The 22,707-nt window shown below is 40.3% G+C and overlaps 2 protein-coding genes across 4 annotated transcripts; one reads left to right on the top strand and one right to left on the bottom strand.

Moving 5' to 3' along the window:
• The first annotated feature begins 11,209 nt into the window (after positions 1-11,209).
• On the top strand, positions 11,210-15,925 carry lrrc42 (leucine rich repeat containing 42). 2 transcript variants are annotated; one of them, XM_039004322.1, is made up of 7 exons: positions 11,210-11,766; positions 11,959-12,090; positions 12,593-12,711; positions 12,969-13,054; positions 14,300-14,413; positions 14,485-14,569; positions 14,842-15,925. In XM_039004322.1, the coding sequence occupies exons 1-7, from the start codon at positions 11,363-11,365 to the stop codon at positions 15,189-15,191; spliced, it is 1,290 nt and encodes a 429-aa protein (XP_038860250.1). In that variant the 5' UTR covers positions 11,210-11,362; the 3' UTR covers positions 15,192-15,925. The 2 variants fall into 2 exon arrangements, with proteins under 2 accessions (XP_038860250.1, XP_038860249.1); XM_039004321.1 differs by having other exon boundaries at positions 12,590-12,711.
• LOC120056128 (low-density lipoprotein receptor class A domain-containing protein 1-like) lies at positions 14,406-20,947 on the bottom strand. 2 transcript variants are annotated; one of them, XM_039004323.1, is made up of 6 exons: positions 20,703-20,947; positions 20,496-20,535; positions 20,102-20,251; positions 18,571-18,708; positions 16,478-16,606; positions 14,406-15,751 (listed from the first exon to the last, which is right to left on the bottom strand). In XM_039004323.1, the coding sequence occupies exons 1-6, from the start codon at positions 20,730-20,732 to the stop codon at positions 15,594-15,596; spliced, it is 645 nt and encodes a 214-aa protein (XP_038860251.1). In that variant the 5' UTR covers positions 20,733-20,947; the 3' UTR covers positions 14,406-15,593. The 2 variants fall into 2 exon arrangements, with proteins under 2 accessions (XP_038860251.1, XP_038860252.1); XM_039004324.1 differs by lacking the exon at positions 20,102-20,251.
• Positions 20,948-22,707: the final 1,760 nt, after the last annotated feature.

Here is a 22,707-nt window from a genome sequence, read left to right as displayed (position 1 = left end):
ATTTAATTAGGGCCGATTTCAAGTTTTCATAACAATCGGTAATCAGCATTTTTTGACACCGATAATGGCCGATTACATTGCACTCCATGAGGAGACTGCGTGGCAGGCTGACGACCTGTCACGTGAGTGCAGCAAGAAGCCAAGGTAAGGTGCTAGCTAGCATTAAACTTATCTTATAAAAAACAATCAATCTTAACATAATCACTATTTGCCTACACATGGTTGATGATATTACTAGTTTATCTAGCTTGTCCTGCGTTGCATATAACCGATGCGGTGCCTGTTAATTTATCATTGAATCACAGCCTACTTCACCAAACGGGTGATTTAACAAACGCATTCGCGAAAAAAGCATTGTCGTTGCACCAATGTGTACCTAACCATAAACATCCACGCCTTTCTTAAAATCAATACACAAGTATATATTTTTAAACCTGCATATTTAGTTAATATTGCCTGCTAACATGACTTTCTTTTAACTAGGGAAATTGTGTCACTTCTTTTGCGTTCCGTGCAAGCAGAGTCAGGGTATATGCAGCAGTTTGGGCCGTCTGGCTCGTTGCGAACTGTGTGAAGACCATTTCTTCCTAACAAAGACAGCCAACTTCACCAAACGGGGGATGATTTAACAAAAGCACATTTGCGAAAAAAGCCTAATCGTTGCACTAATGTACCTAACCATAAACATCAATGCCTTTCTTAAAATCAATACACAGAAGTATATTTTTTTTAATGCATATTTAGTTAAAAGAAATTCATGTTAGCAGGCAATATTAACTAGGCAAATTGTGTCACTTGCAGTCAGGGTATATGCAGCAGTTTGGGCCGCCTGGCTCGTTGCGAACTAATTTGACAGAATTTTATATAATTATGACATACATTGCACAACCTTCAATGTTAACAGCAGTATTTAGACTTATGGATGCCACCCATTAGATAAAATACAGAATGGTTCCGTATTTCACTGAAAGAATAAACGTTTTGTTTTCGAAATGATAGTTTCCGGATTTGACCATATTAATGACCTAAGGCTCGTATTTCTGTGTGTTTATTATAATTAGGTCTATGATTTGACAGGGCAGTCTGACTGAGCGGTGGTAGGCAGCAGCAGGCTCGTAAGCATTCATTCAAACAGCACTTTCCTGCATTTGCCAACAGCTCTTCGCAATGCTCCCGAGATTAGGCTGGCAATAAAGTATCTATTAGAACATCCAATAATCAAAGGTATATGAAATACAAATGGTATAGAGAAAAATAGTCCTATAATAACTACAACCTAAAACGTCTTACCTGGGAATATTGAAGACTCATGTTTAAAGGAACCACCAGCTTTCATATGTTCTCATGTTCTGAGCAAGGAACTTAAACGTTAGCTTTCTTACATGGCACATATTGCACTTTTACTTTTTTCTCCAACACTTTGTTTTTGCATTATTTAAACTAAATTTAACATGTTTCATTATTTATTTGAGACTAAATTGATTTGATCTATTATATTAAGTTAAAATAAGTGTTCATTGTTCATTCAGTATTGTTGTAATTGTCATTATTACAAAAAAAAAAAAAATATATATATATATAAAAATCGTCCGATTTAATCGGTATCGCCTTTTTTTGGTCCTCCAATAATCGGTATCGGCGTTGAAAAATCATAATCGGTCGACCTCTAGTTGCTACTCTCCCTAGGAGTGGCTGTCCTGCAAAGATGACTGCAAGAGCACAGCGCAGAATGTTCAATGAGGTTAAGAAGAATCCTAGAGTGTCAGCTGAAGACTTACAGAAATCTCTGGAACATGCTAACATCTGAGTCTACGATATGTTAAATGCTAAACAAGAATGGTGTTCATGGGAGGACACCACGGAAGAAGCCACTGCTGTCCGAAAAAACATTGCTGCACGTCTGAAGTTTGCAAAAGAGCATCTGGATGTTCCACAGCGCTACTGGCTAAATATTCTGTGGACAGGTGAAACTACAGTTGAGTTGTTTGGAAGGAACACACAACACTATGTGTGGAGAAAAAAGGCACAGTGCACCAACATCAACCTTATCCCAACTGTAAAGTATGGTGGAGGGAGCATCATGGTTTGGGGCTGCTATGCTGCCTCAGGGCCTGGACAGCTTGCTATCATAAACTTGCAAAATAATTTTTCTGTTGATCAATACATTTTGCAGGAGAATGTAAGGCTATCTGTCCGCCAATTGAAGCTAAACAGAAGTTGGGTGATGCAACAGGACAATGACCCAAAACACAGAAGTAAATCGACAACAGAATGGCTTCAACAGAAGAAAATACACCTTCTGCAGTGACCCAGTCAGTCCTGGCCTCAACCTGATTTGAGATGCTGTGGCATGACCTCGAGTGTGGTTCACACCAGACATCCCAATAATATTGCTGAATTGAAACAGTTTTGTAAAGAGGAATGGTCCAAAATTCCTCCTGACGGTTGTGCAGGTCTCATCCGCAACTACAGAAAATGTTTGGTTGAGGTTATTGCTGCCAAAGGAGGGTCAACCAGTTATTAAATCCAAGGGTTCACATACTTTTCCCACCTTGCACTGTGAATGTTTACACGGTGTGTTCAATAAATACATGAAAACGTATCATTGTTTGTGTGTTAGTTGAAGCTGACTGTGTTTGTCTGTTGTTGTGACAGTCTGTTGTTGTGAAGATCAGATAACATTTTATGACCAATTTATGCAGAAATCCAGGTAATTCCAAAGGGTTCACATACTTTTTCTTGCCACTGTAGTACACTACCTTTGACCAGAGACCATAGTAGTGTACTATATAAGAAATGGGTTATAATTTGGGATGCACCCTTACTGAAAGTTGTTTGGTCCTCATCAAAACTCAATCAACACCGGTTAATGAGTATGGGACAATTGGCTGCTATTGGTAACAATTTAGAAGTCCAAATAAATTGTGATGTCATATTTGTTTCCAATACATTTTGTGTTTTTTTTAATCCTTTATTTAACTAGTCAAGTCAGTTAAGAACAAAGTCTTATTTACAATGACGGGCCTACCCTGGCCAAACATGGACGACGCTGGGTCAATTGTGCTCCGCCCTATGGGACTCCCAATCACGGCCGGATGTGATGCAGCCTGGATTCGAACCTCTTGCACTGAGATGCAGTGCCTTAGACCACTGCACCACTCGGGAGCCCCAAGGATGTTAAAGATATTCAAATGCTGGGGCTATGGAAAATGAACATTTTAGTAGTTCTTAGTTTATAAAGTTGTCATCAGGTATCTCTCCAATAATGTATATAGAAGGGAGAAAAAAAAGTGTTTAAGGAAAAACTATTTATAATCAACGTTTTTCTTCCTGCATCAAACGTATGGATCATTGATCCAATTTAACATGTGGGCTACATATCTTTTTGTTTTGTATGAAGACGTTGGATCAATGTTTATTACTCAATGGGTATGTTTACATGCACAGTAATAATTCAATATTAAACTGATTATGGCAGTGAGCATATTATGCAATAGTCATGTAAGCAGAGTAAGGCGTTTATCTTAATCGGCGTTGGGTCAAAATCGAAGAAAGCATACGCCGATTAAAACGCCTGGTTTTCTGAGTAATCTTTCTAATTATTAGAATGCCTTAAAAGGATCGGACCCTTTTATTTTCATTTTTTGCCTAAAATGACAAACCCAAATCTAACTCCTTTTATTTAGCTCAGTACCTGAAGCAAGGATATGCAAATTCCTAATACCAAGTTTGTGGAAATGTGAAATTAATGAAGGAGAATATAACACATTAGATCTGGTAAAAGATAATACAAAGAAAAAAACGTGTTTTTTATTTTTTGTTCCATCTTTGAAATGCAAGAGAGGCCATTATATCACTTAGCAGTATAGGAGCAATTTAGATTTTGGCCACTAGATGGCAGCAGTGTATGTGCAACGTTTTAGACTGATCCAATGAACCATTGCATTACTGTTCAAAATGTTGTATCAAGTCTGCCCAACTGTGCCGAATTGGTCAATTGATACATTTTCAAGTACATAACTATAGACAACATACAAAAATGATATGGTAATACGAAATTTAAGTTTACACACTCCCAGGAATGTCATAAATTATGGATAAATAGCTTCCCTACAGAAACACTAACCTTCACACATCTAGATGATGGGGAACCCAGTTCCTACATTTGAATATAAAAATGGATTTTATCAAACAGAACTATACTACATTTTGTCTCTGGGACCCTCAGGATGACAAATCAGAGCAAGATTACTGAATGTAAGTACATTATTTGCCTTCAGAGGTGAATGTATCAAACCAGTTGCCATGATAATAGTTTTGTTGTGCACTCTCAAACAATAGCATGATATTTTTCACTGTAATAGCTACTGTAAATTGGACAGTGCAGTTAGATTAACAAGAATTTAAGCTTTCTGAAATGTTCTTGTTACTTACGTCAAGCTAATCACATTAGCGCACGTTAGCTCAACCGGACATGCATCGATAATTTCAAAGCTCACTACATTGAATTACACAATTTCCAAGCCCATTTCATAGAGATTGTTACAAACTGTACTTCATTTAGTAACTTACTTTGAAGAGATGATGATGATTGGGTCTAAATTCAGTGTCTTTGTCTTTAACTGCCATTTCCTGAAAGTCAGACTCTTACCACATGCCAACTCCTTTTCATCAGCTTCAGAAGCATCAGCATTCACCGCGTTGTGTGGTTATCCATAGATATATTATCCAGACTTGCCCAGAGGGAATTGTTGATATGCTCTACATTTTTTTATTCTAGGTAACATTTTATTTGGAAAAATGTAAATGTCTTTATTTTACTGATAGAAAGATTAAAAAAATATGTATCCACAATCTGCTCTGGACAAGTCTGGTGCTGGACTGTCTTAAAATGAAATGAAAATATTTAGGCTGACTTAATTCAGTGTCCCGAAAAATGTATTTGTGTTGTATGCGCATATTTAATGATGTATTGCCTCATTTGCATATTAGTAAAAAATATTTGGCTACATTCAACTAGTAAAAGTTGTTTTAAGTGTAAAAAATAATGTCTGTGGTTTCGGTGTGGTTCCTGGATTTAATCAGCATTCTACCTGTGTGTTTGATCTGCACACGTGCTTGCGCCAGCCGAGCGAGCCTCACTCTTTAGCGCGAGTGAAGTGAGTTCGGGAACAACGGGTCTTATAAGTAGTTTTCACATACAAACTTTATAAGTCCGAACTCGAATCAAATATGCCTCACAAAAATAACATGGTCACTGTGGTAGAATGTTTATTTTTATTGGCAATTTTCTGCATTTATCAGTGCCATCAGGTTAAGATTTAAGATGTAAACAGGATTATTAGGGAAATGGCTCTTCTTGCAAAGCATGTAAACGTTTTAATCAAATTATTATATTAATCAGACTATCCACAATCGCATTATTGTGTGCATGTAACCGTACTCGTTGAGTAGTTCAAATTATTTCGTTTTTTTTTTACTCCTGTGTTCAAAAACGCACTCTTAAGTTTGCTTTGTTGTTTTGTATCTGCTGGTGTATTCTTTAATAAATGTCAAATTCTGAATGCAAATCTTGTAGGTTCCCTGTTTTACTTATTGACGGTAAAAAAAAACATATTTATATGAGATTCCTATTTCTGCCCGTGCAAATTTGGTGCTCACTTTTCTAGTATTTACAGTAACAAAAAAATTGTACAATTAGCTTAGAGCCAAACCTTTGTGACGCTAGCCACAATAAGGATTAGCCACAATAGTGGTGTTTGCGGTTTGCCTTCAAAATAAAAGTTCCCTATTGAAACCGATGCAAATTGATACAAATAGTGTATCAATACAAAATGCCACATTTTGGACTAGATGCTAAACAAGGTTGGAACGTTGTTATATAAATTAAACGAGACGATTAGTTAATTTGGCTCCGTTCACACAAAGTCCCGCAATATGTGCTACAGCGCTAATATTTGTGTTAGCTTTTCACTTACAGTTGAAGTCGGAAGTTTACATACACCTTAGCCAAATACATTTCAACTCAGTTTTTCACAATTCCTGACATTTTAATCCTAGTAAAAATTCCCTGTCTTAGATCAGTTAGGATCACCAATTTATTTTAAGAATGTGAAATGTCAGAATAATAGTAGAGAGAATGATTTATTTCAGCTTTTATTTCTTTCATCATATTCCCAATCGGTCAGAAGTTTACATACACTCAATTAGTATTTGGTAGCATTGCCTTTAAATTGTTTCAATTGGGTCAAACGGGTAGCCTTCCACAAGCTTCCCACAATAAGTTGGGTGAATTTTGGCCCATTCCTCCTGACAGAGCTGGTGTAACTGAGTCAGGTTTGTAGGCCTCCTTGCTCGCACATGCTTTTTCAGTTCTGCCCACAACTTTTCTATATCATAAAACTACTACAAAGTTCCCTTTATAATATATTAATTTAGAAAATGTCTAAAAAGGTACATATGGATCCACCTATGAGCTGTTGCTGGTCCTAACAGTAATCATACACATTGGCTACTCATAAGTGTTTGCCCTTTAAGCTAAGAATGCCTACAAAGGCCATTGTCTTCAAACCAATCATAAAAGTGAATATGAATCCCGCCAATAGCTTAGCTTTAAAACATGGATACTATTGAATAATTTAAAAACATGTTTTACCATGACCACTCAATCCACAATTTGTCATTTTTGTGAAAGTTGAAAAGAAAACAATTTAATTACCATTTATTGACTCAAATCACCTACTCATATTTCAAACATTCAGCTTGACAAAAGATCAGGGGTCAGGGCTTTGTGATGGCCACTCCAATACCTTGACTTTGTTGTCCTTAAGCCATTTTGCACTAACTTTGGAAGTATGCTTGGGGTCATTGTCCATTTGGAAGACCCATTTGTGACCAAGCTTTAACTTCCTGACTGATGTCTTGAGATGTTGCTTCAATATATCTACATAATTTCCCTACCTCATGATGCCATCTATTTTGTGAAGTGCACCAGTTCCTCCTGCAGCAAAGCACCCCCACAACATGATGCTGCCACCCCAGTGCTTCACGGTTGGGATGGTGTTCTTCGTCTTGCAAGCCTCCCCCTTTTTCCTCCAAACATAACGTCATTATGGCCAAACAGTTACATTTTTGTTTCATCAGACCAGAGGACATTTCTCCAGAAAGTACGATCTTTGTCCCCATGTGCAGTTGCAAACCGTAGTCTGGCTTTTTTTTATGGCTGTTTTGGAACAGTGGCTTCTTCCTTGCTGAGCAACCTTTCAGGTTATGTCGATATAGGACTTGTTTTACACAAAGCCGTTTTTTATTGTTTTTTAAGCGAGAACCCAACCTCAATTTTATTAAAAATGTATCAAGCATTTGTTTAAATGATTGACCAAACATAATTGAAAAATAAGTGGTTTATCTATATATTTTTTTTAAATAAAAAAACAATTAAGTCACAGGAATTAGCACTGAGTAACAGGAATGAGCGCTTGTGTGTGTGAGTATAACTGGATGTCACAGAACTTCCTTCAATTAAACAAAAGATAAAACAGAGGTCATTATATTTGGCACAAAATATCTTAGTCTAAATAGCAACATAAAAGCAGTAACCATTGTGTGTGCGTGCATGTGGCTCCTGCCTCTGCACAGTATGGGTTCTCCATCTTCCTCTACAAAAGGCAAGAAAGACAACAAATACAAAAAGATGAGCATATTAAGCAGATCCTCAGATCTCTATATTGACTACCAGTACCTAATATTAACTAGAAAATACAATTTTATGCATATAAAACACAAAATTCACTTACAAACACAATTGTATTTCATATAGAATTGCAATAAATGAATGAACAAAAATGTAAGAAACAGTCTCTAGTTTGGCCCAGACTTCATTGTCAATTTCCATGTAATGAGCTTGTACTGAGTGCAAGGGCCATCACTGTAAAAATGGATAGTGGAGACCTCTGGATGTGCTCTATGCACCTGTGTAGACTGTTGCCTGTTGGTGTGATGCTCCGAAGTGGACTGCCTGTATTTCTGTGTCGTACGTAGAGGTAATTTTCGGGAAAAGTCAACATGAATTAAGCATTAATGTGCTTTCAAGCCTTGTTTCAGTGCCCTGTAGTGGGTCGACTGATTAATGATGTTGTAAGTGTGCATCTTAAACTTGCGCAGCATCAGGTTCAGCTGTTCCAGCAGTTGCTCCTGGATGGTCTGGAACTTTATTTTTATTTTTATGGTGACTTTGAATGTTCCACCATTGGGGTCATTCTTGTGCTCCTTATCCACAGTTGCCCACTGGACATAAGTCACTTCATTCTTATCATTGTATTGGCTTATCATTGTATTTATATACCTGTCAGCAACGGGTGTGGCTGAAATAGCCAAATCCACTAATTTGAAGGGGTGTCCACATACTTTTTGGGAAAAAGGGTGAAATTTATTTTATTTTCTACATAACTAGTAGCTAACTGTTGCTACTCATCTAAAATTATGCTAGCTAGCGTAAGGGATTCCATTTCAAGGATGGAGAAATTATTCTATTTGATAGAGCAACATTGTTAGTTTCCCTACAGGCGTTTTATTCTTTAACGGGCTCCCCATATGATTCCAGGCTGTATAACAAACGGCCGTGATTGGGAGTCCTGTAGGGCGGTTGTAATACCTCCATCTGTGTCACCCTATACAAGCACTGCAAAACCTCATACAATACATCCTGTCTGCTCTGGGACACACATGACTTTAAGCTCATCAGTGCTGTACAGGAGGAGTCAGAGCAGATTACTACCCTGTCTGGCCTCACCTCCTCCACCCACTCTGCAGCCAATAGTATGACCAACAACTCCATTGTGTAAACAAATAAATGATCCGTTGCTCTTTTTGTCACTGCCACTTTATTAAACTCAGGAAGACTAAAAGCTGCTCCTGCCCTTCCTGTTTTAGGGTCCTTAGATCCATCTGTGAATATATTAAAGAAAGCATAGTACTGTGTTCTTAAAATGTTCACTTACAACTGAATCTACTCCTTCCTCAACAGCTCTTACCCTCTCAAGCAACTCTAGATCTATCCCTGATTGAGGGAGAAACCAAGGTGGGATAGCAGGAAGAACCACAGAGGGGTTATTAAACACCCTCCCAAACAACCCCATCTCTCTCGCCATGCAATTGCCTATCCACCCAAAGCTTGTATTCAGATTTTGTTCATGTTCCCAGCACTCTAGGAGCATCTTTTTTTGTAGGATGTGTAACCTTATGTCCTTGTAGATTTACCCAATATGTCATGGCTAGCTGTTGTCTTCTTAACTTTAACAGCATCTCTCCCAACTCTACCCACATCACTGCCACCGGAGAGGTCCTGAGTGCTCCACAACATATTCTTAGGGCTTGGGCCTGGATAACATCTAGCTTTTTTAAAGATGTCTGAGCTGCTGATCCATATCCTATATTTCCATAATCCATTGATGACCTTAACAGCGCCACACCCTTTTTTAAAACTTTTAAAAAATCTTCTATTTATCTATTTTTTTTCATTGTTGGCTCCCCTGAAGTGTGGGTTCGTGTTCCCTGATTAACTTAAAGTTAAGTTCTTGGCCACTGACAAGTATTGTGATTCTACATGTAGAATCGGTAGGTTCGTCGCTACTGGATCGGCAACAATGATGTATATAAACCCTGAACTGCAATTGCTACTGAGAGGCTTTGAAGCCACCGGTCGGCCATATTGGCTCTCCTCAGTAGGAGCAGTTCTCCATAGCAATGAATGGAATTCTACAGAATTTCAATTAAATGTTTCAAGGACAAAACTACATGTATTTTTAGTTGTTGTAGTGGGGACAGTAACATTAGTACAAAAAAAATGTGTTTATATATTCGTTTTTATGTTTAGCTTACATAATATAGTTTAAAAGTATGCATTAAGGTGTATGTTATATAATAAACGTGTCAAAAACGAATGTAGACATTAATAAATGCATTTCTCTAGCTATATATACATATACATACAGTACCAGTCAAAAGTTTGGACACACCTACTCATTCAAGTTTAAAAAAAATAATAATGTTTTTACTATTTTCTACATTGTAAAAATAATAGTGAAGACATCAAAACTATGAAATAACACATATGGAATCATGTAGTAACCAAAAAAGTGTTTAACAAATCAAAATATACTTGAGATTTGAGATTCTTCAAAGTAGCCACCCTTTGCCTTGTTGACAGTAATGCACACTCTTGGCATTCTCTCAACCAGCTTCATGAGGTAGTCACCTGGAATGCATTTCAATTAACAGGTATGCCTTGTTCGTTCTTAATGTGTTTGAGCCAATCAGTTGTGTTGTGACAAGGTAGGGGTGGTATACAGAAGATATCCCTATTTGGTAAAAGACCAAGTCCTTATTATGGCAAAAAAGCAAATAGAAACAACAGTCCATCATTACTTTAAGACATGAAGGTCAGTCAATCCGGAACATTTCAAGAACTTTGAAAGTTTCTTCAAGTGCAGTCGCAAAAACCATGAAGTACTATGATGAAACTGGCTCACACGAGGACCGCCACAGCAAAGGAAGACCCAGAGTTACTTCTGCTGCAGAGGATATTTTTTATAAATTTTTTTGTGGCCCCACCCCCATCAAAGTTCCTCATCCCTGATCTAGTCCAATGTTCCTCTTAGTTTTCATACATTTTCATTCTCTTTTGTAGATATAGCAAACTTCACTTGAGTTCATGTTTAGATATATTACCTATTCTCAGTTATATATAAAAAAAAACGTTATAAGAATCTTTCTGTTTGGACGTTAAATGACGAGACAGGGGCATTGATGCGAGTAAGCAGTCTTGTTCAGTACATTGCAACACTTCCGGGTATCGCAAGCACAGCGGTAAAAACACTGGAGTTGCAGTAATTAACATTTACCAACAGGTGGCATCACTATGCCATTTTACACCCTTAACACTTTCTTTCCTATGACTGTTAAATCTTTCAACTGACTTTTCTACCTATTACTGAGTTTATAATACAACTTTAGTTTATAGTTAAGTCCTCTTTTATTTGTTATCTTTAGTAACTTATCTCTTGTCTTTTGTGAGTTTTGTTGTATGTTGAAATATTGTTGTACTAAATTGACGGAGCAAAAGTTTTTTTCCTTCCTCATTAATTGTAGGTTATCAACGCGAGGGACCTTTATTGTGAAGGACGAAATAATACCCTAGACGTCATTTTAGACAGGCCCAGTTCAGCCAGAATTATTAACGGAAGCTGGCGGCAGAATCGAACATCTCGTTAGTTAACTTTTTGGATAAAACGACTTGATGGTTAGCTACTGTAGCTAGATGAATGGTGTGGAAAGACGTTAATTCGTAGTAAAGTCTTATAAAATGGGCGACCTTGACTCTGGCATAGTATATGTACGCGAGAGAGGACAGCTTCGTCGCGTCAATAACATTGTGCTCGCGGAGACGAAGCCACCTTCATCATCATCACACAGAACAACAAACCCTCTGGCGTTGAAAAAGGAGCATTTCGTCTTCACCTATAACAAAGAAGGCAGTTTGAAGTACACTGCCAAATCCCTCTACGACATATCTCTGCTGTTTGTAGCGTACAACATCAACCATGTCGATTCTCTCGAAGGATTTCCTGAACAAGTAGGGGACAGACTCTTCGCCACCGCGGAGGAAAAACAGATATTTTCAGATCCTGATGCAGCCCCTAAGGCTCTGCAGTTGTTCAGTGATGCATACGGGGACATAGTGCTCGGGTCACTTTGTTTACGGCATAGGTAAGGCAGTATTGGCAGGGGACAAAGCTTGGTTATAAACACCTTCCATGCCACATTGTAGCTAGCCTACTTACCCCACCTTTACCACCAACATTCTGTAACCTTCAACCTACAGCCCATTTAGGAACTTGCGATGCACTTCATTGACAGTTCATACATGGGCTGGCTGCCTGTTGCCTTATTTCCGTACAGGTTTCCCTTGCTGTCTGAAAAGCTGGAAGAGATCAAAACGTTTCATAGTCTGAAGTGCCTGGATCTCTTTGGCTGCAGACTGGGAGACAGCCACGACATCTTCCAACATCTCACATCAGATGCATTGTCCAGGTATGAATAGATTTTTTTGTTCTGTTGTACAGTACAATTGTACAGTACAATGCCTAATTAATTCACTGAGGCTGGACCCTGACCTATCTTTAGCAGGCAGATTTAAAATGGTTCTGGGCGGTGGTTCACCTAACCATATTGGGCTCCCGAGTGGCACAGCGGTCTAAGGCACTGCATCTCAGAACTAGAGGTGTCACTACAGACCCTGGTTCGATTCTGGGCTGTATCACAACTGGCCGTAATTGGGAGTCCCATAGGGTGACACACAATTGGCCCAGCGTCATCCTGGTTAGGCTGTCATTGTAAATAAGAATTGGTACTTAACTAACTTGCCTTTTTTAAATGAAATAACCCCCAATCGTAACCTCAACCAATTTAGGTCTCTATGTCTAAGCTTTCGATGTGCGTGCTGAGTATCCACTTCCTTGTAAAGTTAGTCCTGTGTCTGTGTCTCCCCAGCAGCCTGGTCCAATTGTAGTTTTCCTCTCCTTTTTCTCAGTAGCCTGGTCCAGCTGTCCATTGGTGGTAACAGCCTGTCAGACCAGGGTCTCCAGAGACTGACAGCCCCTGTCAGGATGATGAGGAGGGGGCTGAGACACCTACAGATACTGGACCTGTCCTGTGAGTAGTCTGTTATGGGGGCATCTCAATAGTATAGCATGGCTTCCTAGTCTCATCCTTAGTTATTTGCACGGCTAGGAGGGAAATCTGAATCGTGAAAGCAGATTGTTCTTAGGGATGGCATACATGTTTGATGATTTCATCTGTCCTGTTCTTTCCAGCTAGTGAAGATGGAGGGGAGACAAGGACAGGAAGTCTTAGATGGTCCAGGGGACCCACAGCATAGCTCTAAACCAGTTGTGTTCTCTTTCCAACAGACAACCCGATCACTGAGAAGGCAGTTGGATATCTCACATGCCTCCCAAAGCTACAAGGTCTTGATGTATCAGGAACTAACATAAAGGTGAGAAGGTTTTGACTTTGTACTTTTCCCTGTCACAAGACCAGGGCTCCAGACTAACATTTTCCCCTCCCTGGTGGTACTGGTGCATCTAAGGTTTTCAGTTGGGTGGCACCAGCCTATGCACGTAATAGAACATTTTAGTATATAAAGTAATTCAGTGCTTTATTAAAAAGTGTAGTAGACTACAATAATTACATTTTGTCATTTTCATGTTGTGATTTAAAATATTCTAGTGATTGTCATGCATTTTGATTTGACAAATTAGGCTATTTGTTATATTTTACTGTTAAAATAGAGCTCCAGAAATGTCTGTAATTTTTTTTATTTTTAATAGAGATGAGTTAGCATGCGTCTTTTAATTTTAATTTTACCCCTTTTTTCTCCCCAATTTCGTGGTATCCAATTGGTGGTAGTTACAGTCTTGTCTCATCGCTGCAACTCCCGTACGGACTCAGCTGCGACAGAGCCTGGGCTCGAACCCAGAATCTCTGGTGGCACAGCTAGCGCTGCTAGCCGGGAGGCGAATTAGCCTGCATCTTAATGCGCACTAATATCTTAGGCTAATTTTAATTGGGGCTAATTCACCACCTGAGTAAGTGAAAACACATTAGTAAGATCACTGACGCTAAAGATATTACCCACTTCTAGTAGCCATGTATTCATCTAACAGTACATTTTGAATGTCTCAAATGTTGTAGCCTATTGCCCAATGAGGCCTATGCGCATTTCGCATGGTCCGTATCTCAAAGCCATATCAAATATGTTGGTTGTAAAATAGTTGCTATTGAGAGCTGAGGAAAAAAATTACCTACAGGAAGCTGAATCTCCTTTCTTCAATGGTGACAACATGATAGCTGTGTTTTCCGTAGGATAGGATTTTGAAATGTTATACAATCAGAACACATTTTATTTCCCGGGAGAGGGAGCGTGGCTCGCTGGTACACAGCAGCAGGCCCCAGGGAAAAGGGACAGGCAGACACTTTTTCATTACAGGAATAATGTACTACTTTACTGTTTGACCAAATCCATGGTTTTAGCTTTCTATAAAATAAGATGTTTTTGAGTGAGGTGACCATGTAAAATGTGCAGCTCGCACCGCCTGGAGCCCTACACAACACCATAGCTAAGATTCTATTCTGACCCTAACTGACCTCTTTGTTTCCTATCTGTCACATGTCTTCCACAAGATGGCACCACTGATCCCTAACAGAACTGAGGGTGAAATGTATACTATTTGATTCCCAGGTTGGCCCGTCATTCAAGCAGACCGTGAGGAACAGCATTGGATTGGTCCTGTCTGAGAAAGTACTGGAGGCCTTCGACCACTCCTGTTGTAAAACACAAGGCTGGGCAGAACAGGTAACACAAAAAGCACATTTATGGTACTAAAGTAGTTTATTGATAACTTGTTTCATGTATGTTTGTGACAGGTAGTAAACCGGTGGGAGTTGAGTGCGACAGAACGGCCCAAACTAAAGAAGATCCAAGAGTCAAGAACATCAGCTATTCGCTTTTGTAAGTGTAAACATCCTTTGTATTTACATCGCTATTTTAATGAAAGACCATTTTTAAATCTAACCAGGTCCAGATCTGTGTTCTTTAGCCAAATCGGACAGTCTTACAGGTTAGGGGAATTGGCTATAAGCACATTCCGATCTTAACCAGGCTATTTTTTTAAGCCAGTCTGTCTCTGCAGTGGCCAGTTTGGTGCTGTTTTTATAAACAAGATCTGGCTGTCAGTACAGGTGCTGTTGTTGTAAACAAGACAAATACTATTTGCTCTTCAGTTGGCAGAGAGAAGTTTGTCAGAGGAATCCTGAGCGCATCACCTCTGATCCAGGATAAAGAACAAGACAAAACCAGGGAGAGGATACATTTGTATAAACCAGCAACAAGCACACACACACATCAGGCCCAATGCACAGGGGCTAAAAGAGGACAAATTAAGCACTCGTCACTCAACAGCATTGAAATCGCAGGGTCCACCAACGGACATGTAAAACCCTGTTCACGGAACAAGAAGAGGCCTGGTAAACAGCAGGTCGGGGACAGTGGTCATCACAGCCCTCCTGTTAAACGTGCTTCTTCATCACCAGCTCTCACAGCAGGCGATTTGGATCTACTCAACAGTTACTGATGCTTTGTCTCCTCCGTAGCCGAGGTCCACAGTCCCCAAATGTGTGTGTGTGTGTGGGGGGGCGTGACAATGCACTGCTCAATTTGAACTCTTCCTGATGTCATGCATCCAGCAGAGTTCAGCTTCCACCTCTAGTTTAGCTTTGGTGGTTTTTGTTTGTTTAAGTGGACCCCAAGCACTCCTTAGCTGGAAGAACACTTGGGAGTGTTTTCTTAGTCAATCTGCAGCTTATTTACGTTTTTAACTTTTTACAAATAAAATTATAATGTTTTATTTATTGTGACTGTTCCCAAGATTCTGACCATTGGTGTGGATCCAGTCTCTGATGAGAGACTGTTCACATGGCCGGAGTATAGACCTTCGATTTGGTTCAGAGATTAGGGGATGGATGTGGCAGTTAGCCTAGCAGGTTAAACTTTTGGGGCAGGTGTACTCGTCAGACCAGTCGTAGCAGTGCTGGCGTCCATCACGGCATAGACAGCGAGGGATGCAGGAACAGTACTGGAAGTCCACTGGTATGCAGGGCCACCAGTACACACCACAGGGGGCACAGCCAGCATCTGTAGAGAGGAGATGAGAAGCACAGGCCACCTCTCCGTCACTGTGTGTGTGTCTGAATATAGGAGCTTGGTAAACACAGTCTATTACATACAATTTGATACTTAAATAATGTCTTGTTGAAGAAAAACCTATTCCAAGGATCAGATAGATCATTTTCCTTAAAAAAAAAAAAAGCGTTTAAGCAATTACAAGGAAGTTAACTCCAGATATACTGGGGAAGAACATAAAAATATACAAATGATCTAGTCATTTACACAAAGTACTGCTTACGTGAGCGATAAGGGTTCCTTCGCTCTACTCCCTTTTTAAAGCATTAAAACAAATAAAAGCAGGTTGTAACCCGTTTTCATAGCCCACGTGTCTTAAGATAGCGGAGTTAATACAATGGTGACAGTCTAAACAGACAGAACAAGAGTTCAGCCTGGTTGCTAAGGAGACAATAAAGAATCCCTCCTTTGTGTACGAAGAGGTTACTGGACAGCAGGGGAAAAAACCAGTGAGTAGCACCATTCAACTCAAGCATGATACAGCCCGGGACCCTGGTTCGATCCCGGGCTGTATCACAACCGGCCATGATTGGGAGTCTTATAGGGCGGCGCACAATTGGCCCGGGGTAGGCTGTCATTTTGTAAATAAGAATTTGTTCTTAACTGACTTGCCTAGTTAAATATGACGGTAATCTGTATGGCACGACAACAGCATTAAACTTGAATAATACAACTCACAAGGCCCAATCTCATCAGAGCAGTCGCCACAGTCGTTGAAGTTGTTACACTTCTTGTCAGTAAAGACCCAGAACTGAGGGTTTCCACATCGAAACACAAGACCACCTGGAAGGTTGTTGGGGAGATCACCTGAAAGGAAAAGTATGGACATGTTTACTTAGAGCAGAGGATGTTCTCCCCCCTGAGGTTCTAGTCCCCCCTGAGGTTCTAGTCCCCCCTGAGGTTCTAGTCCCCCTGGGGTTCTAGTCCCCCTGAGGTTCTTAACCCAACTAAGGTCCTTAGGAAAATGAATAGCATTGGTTTTGCTAATAGCTGCTTTACTGAAGAAAGGTTTTTTCTTACAATAGCTAGGTTTACATCCAATTGGTGACAGATTTTCATGCAAATATTCTAGAATCTGCATAAAGAAAATATGGGCATTTTCCCAACAGCGGTGTGTTTCCACCAAACTGACTTGTTGCTGATAAATCAGTACCTGATGACGCAGGGTACATAAAATGTACCTTTTCGCCTAAGTTTTCTTGTACCAAATAAAAAAAATCTGTCGTTCAATATGTTTCCGTCACATTTTCAATTCTACCGATAATTTTGTCACAGGCTGTTAAATAGCAAATGTGCTTACTCTGGTCCACTAGCGGTTCTGGGGGGGGGGGGGGAACATTTTTGCTAATGTTCTTTTTTTTACATCCGTTATTAGACAGTGGCAACGATGATGATTATGAACATGGTCTTTTGCCTGCTAATGCCTGCAATGCAGTGAAGAAAACGATGACAACAATAACGTCTAATGTAACTGACCCCTCTAACAGTACAACTGGCCCCAGCTTGGCCCCTCCAGTTGAAATGGTCCAGAACCGCCACTGCTCTGGTCTTGCAGCCGGTCTTGGCATATGCGCTCTAGCCAACAGTTCACAGTGACAGTGCGGGTAGACTAGTCTACGTGATGAGATTATGGATAAGAGCAAAACTATTTTTATTTGTCAAATGGCAGTCGAGCATCGATCATCATGTCACCAGAATAAGACCCTCGATATTTATTAGATAGGAGCAAAAAAGATCACGGTGCATTTTCACCACCCTGTGAAGTTTATCATAATTTATTCCACTTGTAGCCTAATGAATCCCCGAGCTGACAAGGTAAAAAATATGTCGTTCTGCCCCTGAACAAGGCAGTTAAACCCACTGTTCCCCGGTAGGCCGTCATGGTACATAAAAATGTGTTCTTAACTGACTTGCCTGGTTAAATAAAGGTTACAGACACCACACTGACCAAAACGTTTTGTTTGCGTTTACTTATGTCCCCATTACCAGTAAAACAATCAAAACCTATTCCTCTCACTTACTTGCTGCGCTGTTTCATTGTTCATTTGTTCAGTCATTTCATTCTCAACCATGATTTCTATTGAACGCTGTTTGGGTCTTTTCGTGTCTCAAAATATACGTCAAATAAGCTTGTTGACCAATCAGAACCTGAATATGACTGCACGTCACATAATTTAACGCGTTCATACCTTTTTTTAACGTAGATATTACACATTGATTACACTATCACTCGTAGTGATAGTAATGCGCACCTACAGTGGTTGTCATAAAAAAAGCTAGCTAGCTCATGGATGCAAACTATGTTTATTTTTATTTAACTAGGCAAGTCAGTTAAGAACACTTTTATTTACAATGACGGCCTACACCGGCCAAAACTGGACGATGCTGGGCCAATTGTGCGCGGCCCTATGGGACTCCCAATCATGGCCGGATGTGATACAGCCTGGATTCAAACCAGAGACTGTAATGACGCCTCTTGCACTGAGATGCAATGCCTTAGACCGCTGCGTCCGCGTGTGTGTTAACTATTTAACTGTACTAGAATGCTTAAAAGGCCGCTAAAATGTTTTATATCGGTTATCGGTATCAGGGTTTTTTTTTTGGCAAGGAAAATATCGGATATCGACCAAAAATGTAATATCGGTACATCACTTATTACTGATGAATGTGTTTTTTAATGATCGTGTTTGATACAATTTATAAAATAAAGGTTAAATAAAAATAAATGATTAAAATGAAAAATAAATAACATTATTGGAACAGTGACTAACTGCACAAGTGTGTGTCCTCATCGGCTCCTTTGGGGCAGGTCACGACCCCGTTACAGAGGTCAGAGGGCGGGATACAGGTCACTCTGTCGTCACACATGAAGCCTGTCGCATTGTCTGCTGTCCTGCAGACACGGTTTACTACAAGGGGACATTACAAACTCTCATTACTAGAACTGGGGATCAGTATCTGATAACGGGGGGCGCTGATCTGATCTGACATCAGTACTCTTACTCTGAGATGTTTTATGAATAGGGCCCCAAATCTTCACAACAAATAGGCCTTCAAACCCAGGATATCACCGAAGGGTAGTATTTACTGCCATCTTGTGTCAGATATCAGTAACTGCATACAATAACACTCCATTACATGGATAAACAAGACAACAAGACAACAGTAAACATGTCGTCCCCTACGAATGATGCAGCGCACCCCCCCCCCCCCCCCCCCCCCCCTTGGGCCAATCAGTGTAATTTTGTAACTGACAGATATCTATGGCAAGACTCATCATCTACCAAAGTTGTCAAATCCAGACTAGTGGTGTCTGAGATATCACGTGGGTTAGCTAGACTCGTTTCCCTAAGCATGTGCGCCACATTTCAACACTGTCAAACACATCAAGAGATATAAACACGTGACTGTTATAGTGCCACCGTGTGGTCGATATGAATGTTCTTGCATATGTTGAGTCTTGACAGTGTTTGCAATATGTGTACCAAATTTATTTACAACATGAATATCCTTGACTTCTTTATGTGCCAGACCACGCCAATGTTGTTTTTAAGTACTAGTCTGGAAAATATTGCGTTGAGAGACCTTTGTCCAAAGATGGCACATGTCAAGTTTCGTGCAGATCGGACATTCGGTGCCAGAAGAGTAGCGTTTTAAGTGTTTTTCACACAATTCTAAATGGCGAAACTCCATCAATGGCGGACCTTATGGGTCCCTGAGTCAAATGTGCTCCTTGTGAGGAGAGGGACTTATGTATGGGATTTCATGACTCAAACAGGGTGAGTGGTGTGACATTTCAAAGTTAGCATTTTCAATCTCTTTGTTATGAACTGGATGGTCCAAGCCCTGAATGCTGATCGTCTAACAGCCATGGTATATCAGACCGTATACCACGTGCATGACAAAACACTTATTTTTAGTGCTCTAATTATGTTGGTAAACAGTTTACAATAGCAGTAAGGCACCTCGGGGGGTTTGTGGTATATGGCCAATATACCACGGCTAAGGGCTGTGTCCAGGCACTCAGCGTTGCGTCGTGTTTAAGAACAGCCCTTAGCCGTGGTATATTGGTCATATACCACACCCCCTCGGGACCTATTGCTTAATTAAAGTGCCACCATCTGGCCAATCAGTGTGATTTTGTAAAACATGCACCATTCACCCAAATTTTGCCAGAATCGTGCCAGTGCTGTCTGAGATATCGTGTGTGACTAATGTACTAATGGACAGAGGCATATCCACAGTCCCCTCCTCGATAATAGTGATCCAGCAGAGAAAGACCAGTGTGTTTATTTATCTTACCAGGAGGTGATTTGGGGATCCCAAAGACCAGAGTGAGTATAACCCCTACTACAGCCAGGACTGTTCCTACAGTTAGTATTATACTGGAGAGACAGACAGCTCGTCTGCTGCAGCACCGACAGCAAGGCCTGCAGCACTCTCCACAGCAGTCTGTGGACAGACAGACGGGAGAAAGACCACAGCCCAGCGACAGATCCTGTACAAGGCTATAGTTATTTCTCAAATGGCATCCTATGCTCTGTTTAGTACACTTCTTTTGGCCAGAGCCCTGTATTGTTGGGATTCCTTGGGAGGCCCTGTGTGTATCATACTGTAACCATAACGTTTACCATAATTGGACCACACATTAAAGCACACCATTTCTAGGTGATGACAGACAAATCATTTGTCTTACCTTTATCAGGTGACCCCAATGAACGGTCATCAAACAGTCTCTGACATGGAATAGAAAAGTGATACATTTTAAGTCCCAGGAAATATTTTCCAACATAGAGGAAATAGTTGTTTCCGTATTGATGAAATTAAAATGATTCCATGGATGTTTACAAAAAAAACACTATTGTTACAAATTCCGTTCCAACTGACACTTCTGAGACATTACCTGCTGTGGGTGGGTCCGGTTAGATTTCATATTGCAGCTCTTCAATATTCCCCATTCAACATATCTAAGTACTACTAAAGCACAGCTAAACTAGTCGCATAATACTATTATGGTAGGTAATTATAGGTAGGTTGATAGGTTCAGTGATAGTTACTTGGTTACCATTGAGGCATTGTGGAAACAACAGTTTCCCCTCAGTCACCTCACGCCAGCTCAGACATGCCCACAGTGACAAAGGTAAACAGAATCTATCCTTAAACAGTGGGCCATGCCCATGTTAATAATAAACTGGGCACCAAGGCTCAGTGGACTGAAGTCTGAATGGGGCAATAGTTCTAAATCAGTTTTTAGTGGTTTGTTTATAGTCACTTAGAAACTTAAAAGCCTTTGAATTGTTCTTTGCCATAGCTACTGTGTGTTTGAGGGTTTACGGTTGACCTAACAGTCAATATGGGAATACGGCTTTAAAGGAAATGCTAGGTATTGGAGGTATCACTATCAAAATAATGTTTAGACGAGCATTAAAAGAGAATTGGAATTGGATTTTCAGTGTACTTCCTGAATTGACTGGCATTGAAATGGAATTGAGCCCAACTCTGATCTCCGCCATGTTGGTTTGTCCCCTAGATGTTAAGATGTTAGACTTATCCAGCCTCTTCCTCCAGCTTGGAGGGGATGACCAGAGAGGATGCTGGGTAAGGGGTCAGCAGCTTGTGGTCCTTGGCGTACTCCATGTCTCCATTGATACTCAGTTTCTACAAAGACGGAAAAGTTAAATTTTCAATATTGAATGACTCTGGTTCCTTCATATCTCCATAGATTGCAAACTACTTTAATGACTTTTTCATTGGCAAGATAAGCAAACTTAGGGATGACATGCCAGCAACAAACGCTGACATTACACATCCAAGTATATCAGACCAAATTATGAAAGACAAGAATAGTACTTTTGAATTCCGTTAAAGTCAGTGTGGAAGAGGTGAAAAAATGGTTGTCTATCAACAATGACAAGCCACCAGGGTCTGACAATCTGGATGGAAAATTGCTGAGGATAATAGCAGACGATATTGCCACTCGTATTTGCCACATCTTCAATATAAACCTACTAGAGAGCGTGTGTCCTCAGGCCTGGAGGGAAGCTGAAGTCAGTCCGTTACCCAAGAATAGTAAAGCCCCTTTACTGGCTCAAATAGCCGACCAAGCAGCCTGTTACCAACCCTTAGTAAACTTCTGGAAAAAATACTGTTTGACCAGATACAATGCTATTTCACAGTAAATAAATTGACAACAGAATTTCAGCACGCTTATAGGGAAGGACACTCAACAAGCACAACACTTACACAAATGACTGATGATTGGCTGAGAGAAATTGATGATAACATTATTGTGGGGGCTGTCTTGTTAGACTTCAGTGCAGCTTTTGACATTATCGATCATAGTCTGCTGCTGGAAACACTTATGTGTTAGGGCTTTACACCCCCTGCTGTAATGTGGATAAAGAGTTACCTGTCTAACAGAACACAGAGGGTTATCTTTAATGGAAGCCTCTCAAATATAATCCAGGTAGAATCAGGAATTCTCCAGAGTAGCTGTTTAGGCCCCTTGCTTTTTAAAATGTATACGACATGCCGCTGACTTTGAGTAAAGCCAGAGTGTCTATGTATGCGGATGACTCAACCCTATACACATCAGCTACTACAGCGACTGAAATGACTGCAACACTTAACAAAGAGCTGCAGTTAGTTTCAGAGTGGGTGGCAAGGAATAAGTTAGTGTAACGGATGTGAAATGGCTAGCTAGTTAGCGGGTACGCGCTACTAGCGTTTCAATCAGTTACGTCACTTGCTCTGAAACCTAGAAGTAGTGTTGCCCCTTGCTCTGCAAGGGCCGTGGCCTTTGTGGAGCGATGGGTAACGATGCTTCGTGGGCGACCGTTGTTGATGTGTGCAGAGGGTCCCTGGTTCGCGCCCGTGTCGGGGCGAGGGGACGTACTAAAGTTATACTG

Source organism: Salvelinus namaycush, chromosome 11 (genome assembly GCF_016432855.1).
Source record: "Salvelinus namaycush isolate Seneca chromosome 11, SaNama_1.0, whole genome shotgun sequence".
Lineage (NCBI taxonomy): Eukaryota > Metazoa > Chordata > Actinopteri > Salmoniformes > Salmonidae > Salvelinus > Salvelinus namaycush.
Note: the sequence above shows the minus strand (reverse complement) of the source record. Positions and strands in the feature narration are given on the sequence as shown.